The sequence below is a fragment of the Ochotona princeps genome, chromosome 2, assembly GCF_030435755.1.
Source record: "Ochotona princeps isolate mOchPri1 chromosome 2, mOchPri1.hap1, whole genome shotgun sequence".
Lineage (NCBI taxonomy): Eukaryota > Metazoa > Chordata > Mammalia > Lagomorpha > Ochotonidae > Ochotona > Ochotona princeps.
The window spans coordinates 55,402,828-55,417,663 of record NC_080833.1 but is presented as its reverse complement, the minus strand read 5'-3'; the positions used below and the strand labels follow the sequence as shown (position 1 = coordinate 55,417,663).

The 14,836-nt window shown below is 42.7% G+C and overlaps 1 protein-coding gene across 1 annotated transcript in view; it reads left to right on the top strand.

Moving 5' to 3' along the window:
• SLC35D1 (solute carrier family 35 member D1) overlaps window positions 1–11,605 on the top strand; it is a 41,745-nt gene extending 30,140 nt beyond the window's left edge. Inside the window, exon 12 of the mRNA XM_004588751.2 lies at window positions 10,555–11,605. Within this exon, the coding sequence (XP_004588808.2) occupies window positions 10,555–10,663 (109 nt within the window). The 3' untranslated portion in view covers window positions 10,664–11,605. The remainder of the gene's footprint in view (window positions 1–10,554) is intronic.
• Window positions 11,606–14,836: the final 3,231 nt, after the last annotated feature.

The window sequence follows — 14,836 nt, the reverse complement described above, 5'->3', positions numbered from 1 at the left end:
CTCTTGGTATCATTTGCCTTTTTGGTAGTAACTAATCTAACTGGAGTGATGTGACATCTCATTGTGGTTTTGATTTTCATTTCCTGGTGGTTAGAGGTGTCAAGCATTTTTTCAGGTGCCTGTTGGCAATTTGTATATCTTCCTTTGAGAGCTACTTAGACTTGTTACCCTGGGGAGCAGATGTCCACCATGGCATGTCTGGATTTGATTCTCAGCTCTGGTTACTGATTCTAGTTTTCTGCCAGTTCAGACCCCAGCAGGCACCATGGTTGACTCAGGTGTTTGGGTTCTTGCCACCTACATTGGAAACCTGGACTGTATTCCCTGCTCCAGCGTTGTTCTCACCTTGAGGCTGTTGTTGGGAGATCATGAAGTAAAGCAGTCAATGAGAGCCTGTGTGTGTGTGTGTGTGTGTGTGTGTACGCGCTTTAGTAAAGTAGTGGATCTGTTGCCCATCTTCCAATTGGATTTTTTTTTCATCTCATTGTTTGAGTTCCTTGAATGTTTGTAGACTATTTAGAAAATAAAACAACTTTCTAGGAGCCTGAGTATTTGGAATATTACAACGTGTGAAACAGTAACATGTCAAAATCAGCGACTTTAAAAATCTTCCAGAGCTTTGGTTTGTGTCATTCCTTTTTTCATATTTTTAATGATTTCTAATTGTTTTCTTATTTTAACTTGTATATCATCTATTTTTGATCCCTGACTTATTACATATTTAGAATACAGTTAGCATTCAGGTTATTTGCAGTTTGGGATTAGAATCCAGGCATCATTACTCAGGTATGGTTTCATTACAGTGTACATTTCAATTTTTGATTAGAAAGTGTAATTTCTCATTTTCTTCCTACTTTTTTTTTTGCTAAGATGAAGATTATCATTTTATTTACACTTCTTTGATCTTCCTCCACTGGACAGTAAGCAGGATCAGGTTGTGGGCATTGCCCTGCCCTTTCTAATGCAAAAAGATTCAGGAGTGTCTGACTATAGATTTCACTTTGCTTGGAAATGTTGTCTGTCAACTTTTGGTAGACTGAGCTTTGAAGGAAGTCTCCCTCTGAACTATATCCTTAAAAGTGCCTGTGATTCAGTATGGACACATCTAACTCCCTGCCTAGTTTCTTTGTTGCTCTAATAAAGTTCCAACAGTCTATTTGGATAGTTCAAGTGCAGGAAGCAGGAGCCAGCTACTCAGGTTGTACCCAACTCTGATTTAAGGAGGCTTTCTTGCCATGAAGAATCTGTTTGCTGCTTGTCTTTCTCCAGTTCCCCGAAGGCCTTTTTCCAGTAGCTGATTCCTGAGTAGCTCAGCCAAGCCAAAAAAGTAGCAGAGAAGCTGGGGAGCAAGCAGTACTGAGACAGCACATGCTCCTGAGCCTCCATCGAGCTCCTGGCCAGGCCTGTAGCAGAGGCCTGAGTCATGTTGCCTTTCCTGATGCTGATGTCACCACCCTTGGAGCTGTGCCAGCTACACTGCTTAGATTTTTGGAACTCATCTTTCTTTCTTTGCTTGGTATTACACTGAAGAAAAAAATGCATGGTTAAATACAGTAAAACACATCTTTTCAAAGGTATAATTCTACGAGTTTTGCAAATGTATATAGTCAGATTACTACCACTGCCATGGTGAGCAGATCACATAATACTTCTGTTACACACCTCAGACCTCGCTGCATCCCTGGAATTAACTGTTCCTATTGCACTGCAAAGATTGCATTTTGTCTGTATGGTTTCCAAAATGTCATATGCATGCCACATAAGGCTTGTGGCTTTTGAGACTGGCTTTTTCATTCGATGGACTTCATTTGACTTTCTGTCTATGGTTTTGCATGTATCAGCCTATACGTTTTGCTTGTTTAGTAGTATTCTGTAATATAGACATCTTGTAGTTTATCCTTTTAACAATTAAAAGCCGTGCTGTTGTTTTCTAGTTTTTAGCTATTTTTGTATTAGGTATCAACATTTGCTTAGAAAGGAGTGTACCTAAGATTTAATTGCACTTAGGATAAATGTTTATTAGTGATATGCTCCATATATGATTGATGGCATAAGAAATTGCCACACTGGGTTGCAAATCGTCAGAACCATTTGCAGAACTACCAGCAGTGTGTAGGAGCTTCAGTTACTCCACATCCTGATCCATGGTGTTGTCAGGTGTTTTGTTGTTGTTGTTTGTTGTTTGTTTTGTTTTAACCATTTTACTAGATCTGCAGTTGTATTTTGTTATGATTTTAATTAAACAATTATTAATGATGTTGAGCATCTTCTCTTGTGTCTGCGTATTTGCTATCTATGTATATTCAGGTTGAATGGCTGTTTAAGTATTTTGCCCATTTTTGAAAATTGTTTTTTTTCTGATTAAATACTTAGAATTCTGTATATATTGTAGACACAAGTTCACATTAGATATGTGATTTACAAATACTGTTTTCCAGTTTGTGCCTTGACTTTTTCATTCTCATAACAGTCTGTTTTGAAAATAAATAAATGTTGATTTGAAAAGAATCGGAGGGCCTGGCATTGTGACAAAATGGGAGAAGCTACCACCTGTAATGGCAGCATCCCATATGGGCACTGGTTTGAGTCCCAGCTGCTCCACTTCTGATGCAGCTCTCTGCTCATTTGCACCTGCGAAAGCAGGGGAAGTTGAATCAGGTGCTTGGGCCCCTGCACCCACGTGGAAGATCTGGTTGGGGCTACTAGCTGCTGGTTTGACTTGGCCCAGCTCTGGCCATTGTAGCCACTGGGGAGTGAATTAGCATATGAAAGCTCTTCCTCTCTCCCTCTGACTCTATCCCTCTGCCTTTCAAATAAACAGATCTTCAAAAACACTTTTTTTTTCTACTTGAAAGGCAGAAAAATATTGTATATATGTAATATAGTGTAGAGAAAGAGATTGTCCAGTCTCCTGGCTGCAATAGCTGCAGCTAATTCAGGGAGTTAAGAATTCCATCTGGGTCTCCATTCTGGGTGCCTGGACTCAAGTACTTGAGTCTGCTGCTTCTGATTCACATCTGGAGGAAGGAGGATCTGAAGCAGAGTAGCTAACATTCTGATATGGGATGTGGGTGCCACAATGCCTGCCGAACACTTACATTTTGATGAAGCCCAAATTACCAGTTTTTCCTTTTATGAGTTAAGCTTTTAATATTGTATCTGAGAAATCTTTTTCTAACCTAGCATCATAAAGATTTTATGTTACATTTTCTTCTAGACGTTATTTTTAAATTATACATATAATCCATTTGGGATTAATTTTTATATATGTGGTAAAATATGAATGAAGGTTCTTTTATGAAATGTGTTTTATGACAGTTACTTATTCTATTACCTTTTGTTGAAAATATTCTTTTTCTGTTGATTTTCACAATTCCTAATGTCATCTGTGTAGCTTTTGTTATAATCACGGTTTTATGAGTGTTCAGGCTGAAGTTGAGAGAGGTTGAGTAATTTGAATGTGTTCTAAAGTTATTTATTGAGCCTGTTTTTCTATGCCAGCCATTCTGCCCTCGAAAAACATGATGATTCTCTCACATAGAGCTGCCAGTGTCGCACAGCTAACACGTCATGGCTCTGGTATTGTAAACAGGTCAGGCTGGAATTTAAGCCCAAGTTCTCACCATTAATACACTCTCCTTAAGTAATTGGCCGGGTAAGTATAACCCAGCCTGGTAGATCATATAATTGTTCATTCTCATTTAGATTCTCAGCTATTTGAGCACTTAAGGTTCTTATTTATATTTGTGCCCATCTAAACCAGTGCCTTGTCAATAATAAGTATTCAAAAGTAAAAATAAGAACATGCCACCCAGTGTCTTTTGTTTACTTTGTGCAAAGCAGTGTAATAAATGCTGTGTGCTTCATGTTTCTGTAGTCCCAGGAGAGAGGTACTGTGAATAATAATCCATTCACAGAAAAGTTAAGAAGCATGTCCGTATTACCCAACTGCTAACTTCATTCCATGTCACAGAGCTGATTAGTAAATGATGAATAGATGAATGAGGGAGTTTAATTTTCATATTCCTTTATAATTATGTCACCACATTGGTTGCAAACTTTTAAGTGGCGTAGCAAAAACTGTTTTTAAACTATGGTCTGTGTGGTCTGTGTGGTCAGGCCAGGTCTGTACAGTCTCAGGGTTGGGTTATGGTGCAGCTCCGAGTATGGGGTTGTGGAGTTGGTTCCTGAGGCCTAAGGTTTAGCGACCTCCGCCCAGTGCCTGAACCCACGATCTCTCGTTGCGACAGACTTTGCCTGTTTCCTTAGAAGTGTGTAATTCTCAGCTCCAGACTGCTTCTCTCCAGAATAATTCTATTCTAGCTGTGAGCTTCTGTTTCCAGCCTTCTCCAGAAAGGAGGATTGAGCTTCGTGTTGATTCAGTGGTTGTCTCATTTGAAGAGAGAGAGGACATTTTTGGATTATCAGTTAGTTGCTCTTGGTATAACATCTTCCAGGTTATTTATAGGATTCTGTTTGAGATCTTATTGGAATAACTTGTACTTTTGAATAGGCCCACAAGCTCCTTGGTTACATCATGATTCATGACGAAAGAGAACTGAAGTGGAATGTAGCAAAACTTGCATTCTGTTTCTGATGGCGCCACAAGCTAGCTATGAGCTAAGTTTTGTCACGTGTATAGAACCTGGGTCCTGAACTAGAGTTGCATATTTCTAGTTCCACCTTGTGCCACTGAGCTGCGCTGATCTGGCTCTGAAGGTCCTGGAGGGAATGTGTCATGTGGGCAGTAGGTGTGAGGTTATTTTTAGGGAGACTTAGCAGTTTGAACAAACCTCTTTCATGTGTGGGAAATGAATAAAATGTGTTGCATTTTTAGTTCTAATGGGAGTCCTCTGCCCATGTTTATGAGTTTTTAAGAAGAAAAAAGAAAAAAAGAACACAGATGAAAGGGAACAAGTAATGGACGTATATAAGTAGTTTCAGGTGTTAGCGGTAGCAGGAATGAAAAAAAAAGATACTGTTCTTAATCATTTAAAGTCCTTCTTCCAAAGAAACTAACACTGAACAGTAAGTGATGAAAAAGTATTTATTTTAACATTTTTTCTCTTTAGTTTTCCAAAAATTGTCCTAAAAAAAAAACAAGCAAAGCAAAAGCAATCTTCACATATGCATACGTCCGTGGCCGTCTCCCCAGCATTCTGATCTTGGCATCTGGTGGCTCCTGTCCCTTCTACAGCAAGTGATACCTGTGTCACGGACTCTGAGTTCCACAGTTACCACAAAAGGGTCTGAAAGTTTGTTGTTTTTAAATTCACTGTTGGGCAAAGCCCTTAAACTCTGGGGCAGATGAAATGATTGTGACTGAAGTTTTTCTGTTCTCAAAAGTGTGTGTAACAACAAACCAACACTTACCTTAGTAAAGACATGACATGAATAGCTCTCTGGAAAGGCAACAGGTAGCTGGTTAATGTTTATGGAATACATCTGATGGCCATCCTTTTTTCTTCAGATTTATTTATTTATTTGAAAGGCAGAGTTAGAGAGAGAGAGAGAGAGAGAGAGAGAGAGAGAGAGAGATACCAATCTCCATCTTCTGGCTCAGTCCTCAAGTGGCTACAATAGGTAGGGCTGGGTCAGGCCAAATCCAGGAGCTTAGAACTCCATCAGGGTCTCCTACGTGTGTGACATGAGTCCAGATATTTGGGTCATCTTGTCCTGCTTTCCCAGGCCATAAGAAGAGGGCTGGATTGGAAGCAGAGCAGCCAGGACATAAGCAGTGTTCAGTAGGATGCCATTGTCAGCACATCTCCTATGCCACAGTCCCGACTCCTTGATGGCATTGTCTGCTGTGTCATTTGTTAAATCATCCCTCATTCACGTGATAATAAATTGAGGCTCAGAGAAGTGATATAATGTGGTCACACAGCTACCATAGTAAGAAGCAGAGCTGAGATTCCATGGTCTGATTGAACAACCTTTCCATGGCATGAGCTCTTCCCCCTTGCCAGGATCTGGTTAGCCGAGGGAGAGCTTGCAGGCTGAGATGAAAATTATTCTCCTTGTTTTAAACATTTCTAGCCTCCTTGCTTGCCTTCTGCCTGACTCGTGATTTGTTTTTCTTTTCTGATCACCCTTGGCAGGCAGGGAGAGAAGCATCTGGGAAGCTTGTCCTGACTATGCTAAAGGAAGTAATTGCATAGTGCAAAGCAAAAGTCTGCACTAGTTTCTGTCTTCAGAGATTTTCTAAGCTAGCCAGGAGGATGAATTTATTCCTAAGCAGATATTTGGCAGGTGCCTTTCACTCATACATTGTTTTAGGTGGTGGGGTCTAGAGCTACCATGAAAACTTTGTAAAATCCTTGCCCCAGTGGGGAACTCTCATGATTCCAAAGGTTCTATCTTTGGACATTCATTTGGGCACTGGAACCCTGGGGTTGTGTCTGGTACTGGGTTTCACCTTTTGGGCCTGGTAGAAAAGCCTGGACTTGATTCCCTGTCTCTCCCTGGAGTAGAAAATGCCTCCCTCCATACCAGGCTGTTTGGAGTTGGAGAAGGGACCAGCTCTTTGCTTTCTGCCTTTTCAGTCCCTGGGAAGAGACAGAGGGCCCCTCTGCATTGGGGGACTGCCCATGTCCCTGAGAAGGGAAGTGGTTACCTGATACTGCCCTGTTCCTGGTGGGGGAGGTACTTTCTGGGAGGGAGGTCATTTGATTGGTAGATAGGCGGGTGGGATTTACATAGAGCCATGGAGATTTGGTTTCCAATTCCTGACCCCACAATAGCTACCTAACTGTCCCATTTAATTCCCTCCTCTGAGATTTTCAGTCCTTAATCTTGAGAGTTGGTGAAGATTATAGATTCAAGACATTATCTATTTTTACTTCCTGCTGATTTGGCGACATGGGTCTTGCCTATCCAAGGTTCAGAAATCTCTCTGTCTCATCTAATAGACACCTTTCCTGAACCGTAGACTTTCTGTTCAGTGCCAATGGCTTTTTTTCCCTACGTTATCTTTAATACTCTGAGAAATTATTGGCTTCTGAGGTTTTTGGCTGGGTAGGCTGTCTTTTGTGTGCGCCTGAGTACATTCTTCACCTTTGCACACGAGTCATCAACCATGGTGGCCCAATCATGCAACATGTGTGTTGAGGCCAGACCACACACCCATAGGTTCAGGATCCTGATGTGTCTGAGGGTGTCATGAGATGAAAGTACAGGCTGCTTGCTGACACTGAAAGTCATCAATGGGTACTTCCCTATAGTGGGTGCTGCTGCCTGGGCCAGGAGTCCCAGCACAATGACTCTTGGCCTTCCTGCTTGGCCCATTACCATCACCAGCTCTTGCCCACACAGGCAGGTGTGCTGGACTATCCTGGGTGGGCTCATAGCAACAATGTTTTAGATGTCAACCCTTCCCCACACCCAGCTCCACCTACAAGAGCCACCCCTTGCCCTGGCTCTTGTGCATGCTAGTAGGTACAGTGACCTGACTGGCAAGGCCCAAGGCGCTGGCCCTCTAGGCCAGGCAGGGGACATAGCTTGGCCTGGTGGATACCGGTATGGGCCACTTAGGCCCAGCTCTCCCACCCCAGCTCATCCCTGCCACAAGAAGTAGTGCTTTGGGGAGATGATTGGCTGGAGCTATTGAGAATGGGTTAGTATCCTTATAAAAGGGATCCCAGGGAGATCCCCTAGCCCTTCCTTGATCTGAGGGCACAGTGAAATGTCTTCCCATGAAAAAGTAAGAATGCCCCACATCTGCCTTGACCTTAGGTCTTCCCAACTATAGAACTACACATTTCTGTTATTAAAAACCCACCTGGTTTAGTTAATTTTGTTTTAGCAACATGGACAGACTAAGGCACTCGTTCGTTGTACCAGCCTGCTTTTTGTTACCAGTCTTGCTCACTCTTCTTTGGTTTGTGAGTGTCTGGGTTGACAAGATGGGTGGGGATAGATTATAGATTATTATGTTTTTAAGGTTTTTTATTTGAAAGATTCTCAAAAAGAGCATGGAAGACAGAAGGAGAGCTGGTTCACTCCCCGGATAGCTTTGCAGTGTTTGGCGCTGGACCAGGCCAATGTCAGAAGCTTCTTCTTGATCTCCTACTTGGGCTGTCTTGTGTCTCTTTTCCAGGCCCATAGAGCAGGGAGCTGGGTCACAAGCAGAGCAGTTGAGACATGAACCAGACCCCATAAGGGATGCTGGTGTTGGAGGCAGCAGCTTTACCCTACTATGCCACAGTGATGGCCCCAGTGATAGTATTGTTATAGGATTTAGAATAGAAGTGAAATCTCAGAGAGATTACTTAATTTTCTTAGGATTTCATAGTTGGTGGTGTATTCAGGACTTGAACTATAGCTAACTAGATTACATTTTTTGTTATTTTTGTTGTTATGCTGACTACATTAGGATTGTGTCCAGGATCATCTGTAAAACTAAGCTTGGAATAAGTTCCAGGGTATTCTTTGTCATTATTCTTAAAGATTTATTTTATTTATTTAAAAGGCAGAGCAGTATAGGGTGAGAGAGAGATTCCATTTGCCGGTTTATTCCCCAAATATGTATGATGGTTGGGGGCTGGGTTTGGCTGAAGCCAGGAACCAGGAATTCCATCTAGGTCTCCCATCTGGGTGGAAGGATGCCACGCACTTCAGCCATCCTCTGCTGCCTGCCCAGGCACATTGGCAGGGAGCACATTGGAAGCCGAGCAGCTGGGACTCCAGCAAGTGCTCCAGGGTGGAATGCCAACATTGCAGGTGGCAGTTTAGACCACTGTGCCACAATGCCGGCCCCTTCTTTGTCATCTTCTAGTTCGTATTTCTCCATTATTTGTCTGTAGGTGAGATAGGCTTAAGGTGAACATGAAATGTTGTATTGGCAAAGAAGGAGACGCTGTGGTATGTTAGATTATTGTGGGAGGGAGAAGCTAAAGAAGAGGATGAAAGCAAGCAGCAGCCCTTCTGCTTTGTCTTCAAGGAGTGTTTAACTTTAGTCAGGAAGGTTTCAGGAAGACATCCTCTGGGGTAACCAGCCTAACTACCAGGGAAGTCATCAGCTTGAGGCAATGAATTTCTGGAAGCGTCTGGAACTCCAAAAAGACTAAAGGAAAAGGAAAGAAGAAGATGAAGCTCATTGAACATTGGCATAAGGATTAGTTCATGAGGACCCTTTCTTTGGGTGAGCTTGTAAGGGATTATGCGTCCCCATTCGGTATGTTGCTGCAGTGTGCCTGTCCCTGCACAAGAAACCCTGTGAAGATAAAAGAACAAAGTCCTGAAAATTTGCAGGCTGATAGAGATGGAGTAAGGACAGATGGCCGCAACAGCAGGTGAAGCGGGCCCGTTAGGGATGCAGCCATTGTGATGAGGAAAGACTGACCGTGTCTTACGAGGAAGCTCTGTGATCTCGGACAAGTGAGGGCTTCACGACTCGATTTCCTCATCTGTAAAATACGCAATTTGAAGGGATCTTGTTTATTGCAGTGACAGGAGATGCATATGTAACATGCTTGACACATAGTAAACTTGAATAAATAATGAGTGATGAATAAGTGCTGTGAGGTTGAGATGAGGATGAGGAAGAGTCTGGTGAGGAAGGTTAGATTGGAGAAGGCCTTGTAAAGGTTTGACTAGAGTCTCAGGGAATGCAGAACATATTGTAAGCAAGTGCAGTTATGAGCCAGTTCTCACCTCCTTCAGAGTGGGAGAGGAGTGAGGATGTCCAAGCCCAGAAGAAAGCAGAACAAACTTGAGGTAAGTAGCAAGTTGATGACGCAAACAGGCAGAAGATGAGGGCCAAACTCAGGGCAAGAAAAATCTAAAGCAGAGCCCAGACCAGGCACCCAGCCAACTGGAGGCACACGAGAGGCCCATGGAGCCATCTCCATGGCGGATCAGGGGTCTGGGAGCTCTTATACCTTCATGCAGTCTAGTGACTGGGCAGGAGCCTGTGAGTTCTAGGTGGGTTTAAGATCACCACAGAGTGTTAACAGGATAATCACTGCCCCCAAAATGAGCATTTGTGGTGATGTATATGCTAGGATATGAGAGGTACTGGCCACTAACTGTCCAAGGCTGAAGGCACAGGTGCTGAGCTCTGCCCCGTGGTGAACTTGTGTGTAGCCAGAGACAAGCCAGCTCTGAACCTCAGAGTCTATGGGTCACTCACTTGTTGGAATGTTTCCTATAGAAACTCTTCTCTTGACTGCTTACTTTTGGAAATGCAAAAATACAATTAAAATTCACCAAATAAAGTCATCTTCCCATTCACATGTAATCACTGTTGATAGTCTTGCTGTGCTCCTAGATTTTGGCCAATTTTGATTCTGACTGATGCACATATGCATGTCCATTTACATAAGATGGGGTTAGACAATGCTTAATATTTGTCATGTTTTTCTCATTTAAGATGTCAACTGTTTTCAGTTCATATTAAATAATCCCATTGGAAGAACTTGTATGATTCCCTTCTGGGGGCATTGGACCCTTCATCTTATGATTTTGTTTGCATAAGTTTTGGGATTAACTTTGTAGAATGTTCATCCTAAAGCCTTCCCTTCCTCCCTCTAATGGTGGTTTTCTGCTTTGCAGCATTGCTGGGAGCCTGGTGTATTCCTACATCACTTTCACTGAAGAGCAGCTGAGCAAGCAATCAGAAGCCAGCAGCAAGCTGGATGTCAAGGGGAAAGGCGCAGTGTGACATGAGGATGGCTCAGCCACACAGGCCCAAGACTGGATGAGGGCCAACACTGCAGTTCCCACGCAAGAACTGAGATGTCTCGATAATGGAGAAAGTATTGTCCCTTTGCACTTGTACAATCTGAGATTGATTGCTGCCTTTTAAATTTTTATGAGAGAAACTTAAAATTGACTCTATTTTAAATATGTTGTTTGACTTAATTTATATCATACTGGAAAATATACTGGGCTTTTTAATTTATTTTTCTTCTGACAGTGAAACATCAGTGTTTTGAAAATATTTTATTTCATAGTTTGATATCCAGGTGTCCCTGAGGGCTGCATGTTTTTATGTGCTCCAGTTGGAGCGTCCTCACTGAGATTGTTGCTGCATCTGGAGACACAGCCTTTCTTCTGCTGAAAATGCAGCCACATTTATGACATTTATCTTCTCTGAATTTCATTTCTTACGGCTTTTTTGTCTTCATGACATCATCACTGTGGCTGCCAAAGGCAACAGCTTCAGCACTGAGGGAAAAAAAGTGGGCTTTAGAGTGTATTGCTATGCATGTTAGCTTCCCTGGGAACCCAAGGACAGAGTGCATTCCTGGAAAATGTGCTGTTCCCTTTTTGCTGTGCAGGAGTGGAAGAAGTAAGCCTTTCACTCATTTTTTATTTATCTGACTTATTAGTGCATTATGTGTGTGCTAGGCATTGTGCTAAGTATAAGTACTAGGGATACAGGATGTCTTGCAAGGTGGCTACAGGATGTCACTGCTGCCATTGTGGCCATAGGTAAAATGACGAGGTTCGCTCTGTCAGTCCCTGCAAGAGACCTTGTGACTAGAAATAGGTTGTGTCCTATTGCCTATCTCTTACCAATGAGAAAACAAGCCTCAGAGGAAATTCAGCTATGTGTCAAAAACTTAAAATGCACGTACTTGCCACTGAACCATGCTGTCATTTGTTTAACTGCCCTTCCCTTCACAAGGAAGCTTTACAGACTAGGGTGGCAGACAGGTCCTCCTCTGTCCTGAAGCGTTCAGCCCACTTGCAGACTGACCTCATTTGATTTGATTTGCATTTCTGTGTTGCTTGCCACTGCCGGATTTTTGCCTAGGAGCAGTGAAGGTGCGCAGTGAGAGCTAGTTTTAACCGTTCTGATCCTCTGTCACACGCACAAGGGACGGAGCTTTGGCATTAGAAATAACTTTGGCTGTAGAATCCTCCCTGTCTTAACCTGCAAGGCCTTTGCATCTGTGTAAGAGGTGTTGACGAAGAGGCCAACCAGGGCTTTTAGCGGTAGAGTTCCCTTGGAGATCTGCCACGGCCGCAGGTTTATTGAGAAGATCCCGACAAATACAGTTTCATGAAATGTAGATGAGAGGTGTCTACACCTCAAGGACTTTGGCCTGGTCTGACCTTTCCGAGCCAGAGAGCTTGTAGCCTCTGCCCTGTCCATGTTCTGATTCTTGGATTCTTTGTTCAGCTACCACCAACATCCTAAGATAAGGGAGCACAACCTAGCTAAGTTGCAGATTATTAAGTAGACTGGCCAACTGTTTCTAGAATTTATATTTTCAATTATTTGCAGGCCTGCAAATAATTACTATACCACTAGGTATTCTGAAGCCTACTAGAATATCTAAATTTTGCCCCAATGTTGGAATCTTAGCAAAAATTCTTTGATCTTTCAACTATATCTCCTTGGAGAAAAAAGAGGTAGACTACAGTTAAATGCTAATTTTCCCACGAGACAGATGAACTAACTGTGTGGGAACTCTGAAAGCCAAATTTTGTGAGTACTGGCTCTTCCTCCTTGAATTAATGAAAGTTAAGTCCCCATTGGCCAGTCTTCTTTTGGTGATGCCAGACAGATTAAAATAACCCTCGCTGGCTAGATTGTATGTGGCCAGCTTGTCACATGAGTTTTAGTTGCTCTTGCGGCTGTTGGCTTTGAGAATCCATCATTTGTAGGCTTCAACTTGCAGTGTGCGTGAGCACATATTCTGTGAGCCTGTTGTTTCAGGAACCAGGGCAAGGTTTGGAAAGAATGATGGTTTCTTCCCATTGGCTCAGTCTGGCAGGGCACCTAGGGCTCTGGGCCTGCCTCTGCTTTCATTCCTACAGCCTCATTCAGTGTGCAAAGCTTTAATGAGCAGCTGTTGTATGCATGCCAGGCATTTTGCTAAGCTTGGGGAAACAGATGAATTGGCATCATCCTTATGCTCAAGTGGCATGTAATTCTCTAGCCAGGGGTGGTGCCTGGATCCTAAAGGAGGCATGAAAGGAAAGGTGATCTGTAAGAGCCGCCAGTGTCCTGGTGTCACTGATTCTCATGGTGCCTCAAGTACAGAGGGAATGTAGATATAAAAATAAAATAACTTTGTTTTTAATTGAAGTGCAAATATACAGAGAGAAGGAGATATGGAGAGAAAGATCTATGTGCTAGTTCACTCCCCAAGTAACCACAACGACCAGAGCTGAGCCAATCCAAAACCAGGAGCCAAGAGCCTTTTCCAGGTCTCCCACGCGGGTGCAGGGTCCCAAGGCTTTGGGCCGTCCTCGACTGCTTTCCCAGGCCTCAAGCAGGGAGCTGGATGGGAAGCAGAGCTGCTGGGATTAGAACCGGCAACCATATGGGATCCCGGCACATGCAAGGCGAGGACCTTAGCCACTAGGCTATTGTGCTGGTCCTGAGAATGTAGATTTTTAATCTCAGAAGACTTGTAACTCAAATTGTTTAGTCAGATAGCTGTGAGCTAAGTGATGCAGCTCTTAAAATTCTGGGAATTGCACATATCCTTCCCCATAACTGTGATCTTGGTTCCTCCAAAGGACAAATTTGTAATTTATTTGTCCCTCTCAGAGAAGAAAATATTCCAAATAAACGAGATAATGGATGTAGGACTGCTTAGCACAATACTTAGTACATAGCGAGCACTCGGCAGTGTGGCTGCCATCACACTGTCATGGTGAAATACAAGCAAAACAAGTTCTCCCTTTATTCTTCTGAAATGCAAAAGCCTGGGAAAGACATGGCTTGAATATTATTGTCTCCAGAATGCTTCTATAAAGGTTTTAATCTTCTGTGTCTTTTATTATTATTGTTAATTTGTTGCTCTTTTGTGATACAGATAATTGTACCTTTTTTAAAATTTTGTTTTAAAGAATGAAATGACTTTCAAAATGCGATGGTAAATGTCAAGTCAGGGAAGCTGTCTTCCTAGAGGAAGATGCTTGCATTTCAGAATTGAGACTGTCCCGGTGTGTCGTTTTCAGGAAGCTCCTGTACAGCCACATGGCCCCTCTTGCCCTCGGCATCCAGCGCACTTGACCGCGTGCTGCCTGCTTCCCAGCTGAGCTAGCTGGCGTGTGTGTGAGCCTCTGATGTCCAACCTGTCCTGTAGGTCTTACTCTTAGGGTGCCACTTTGTGGTATAAGGAGATACTCTACAGTTGTTTTTTTTGTAAGCTTTATTTTGAAAGTACTTTTTAAAGAAAAATCTGCTGGTTAGATTTATTGTCTCACAAAAAATATTTTTTAGAGATTATTTGTTCACAGATGTTTTCTTTCTCATGCTGATGATCAATCAACTGATTTTGGTCTACAAATGGTAATATCTCTCAGTATTTCTTGACTATAGATTCCATTTGCCAAATGGTGATTTTAGTGTTTTTAAAACATACTGAGGATTGAGGTATGTAAATTAGGTGACATAAACATGAAATTATGTGCCTAACTATTTTTATAATGGCGTTAAATAAATACTTTTTCCTGAAAACATGTACTCATATTCTTTTCTGTGTGCACAGTCTATACAACAGCCAAGGGTTGTCCTGTGCATGAGGATGGCATTCAAGTTCTGCAGACCAAGTAAGAGAGAACATACCCATTTCCATTTGAAAGCTTTGTATAAGTAGTATGAATTTTTTTTTTTAATTGAAAAGTCAGATGTACAGAGAGGAGAGACAGAAAGGTTTTCCATTTGCTGATTCATTCCACAAGTGGCCGCAACAGCCAGAGCTGAGCTGCTCTGAAGCCAGTAGCCAGGAGCCTCTTCCGGGTCTCCCATGCAGGTGCAGGGTCCCAAGGCTTTGGGCCATCCTTGACTGCTTTCTCAGGCTATAGGCAGGGAGCTGGATGGGAAGTGGAGCCACCAGGACACGAATTGGTACCCATATGGGATCCCAGC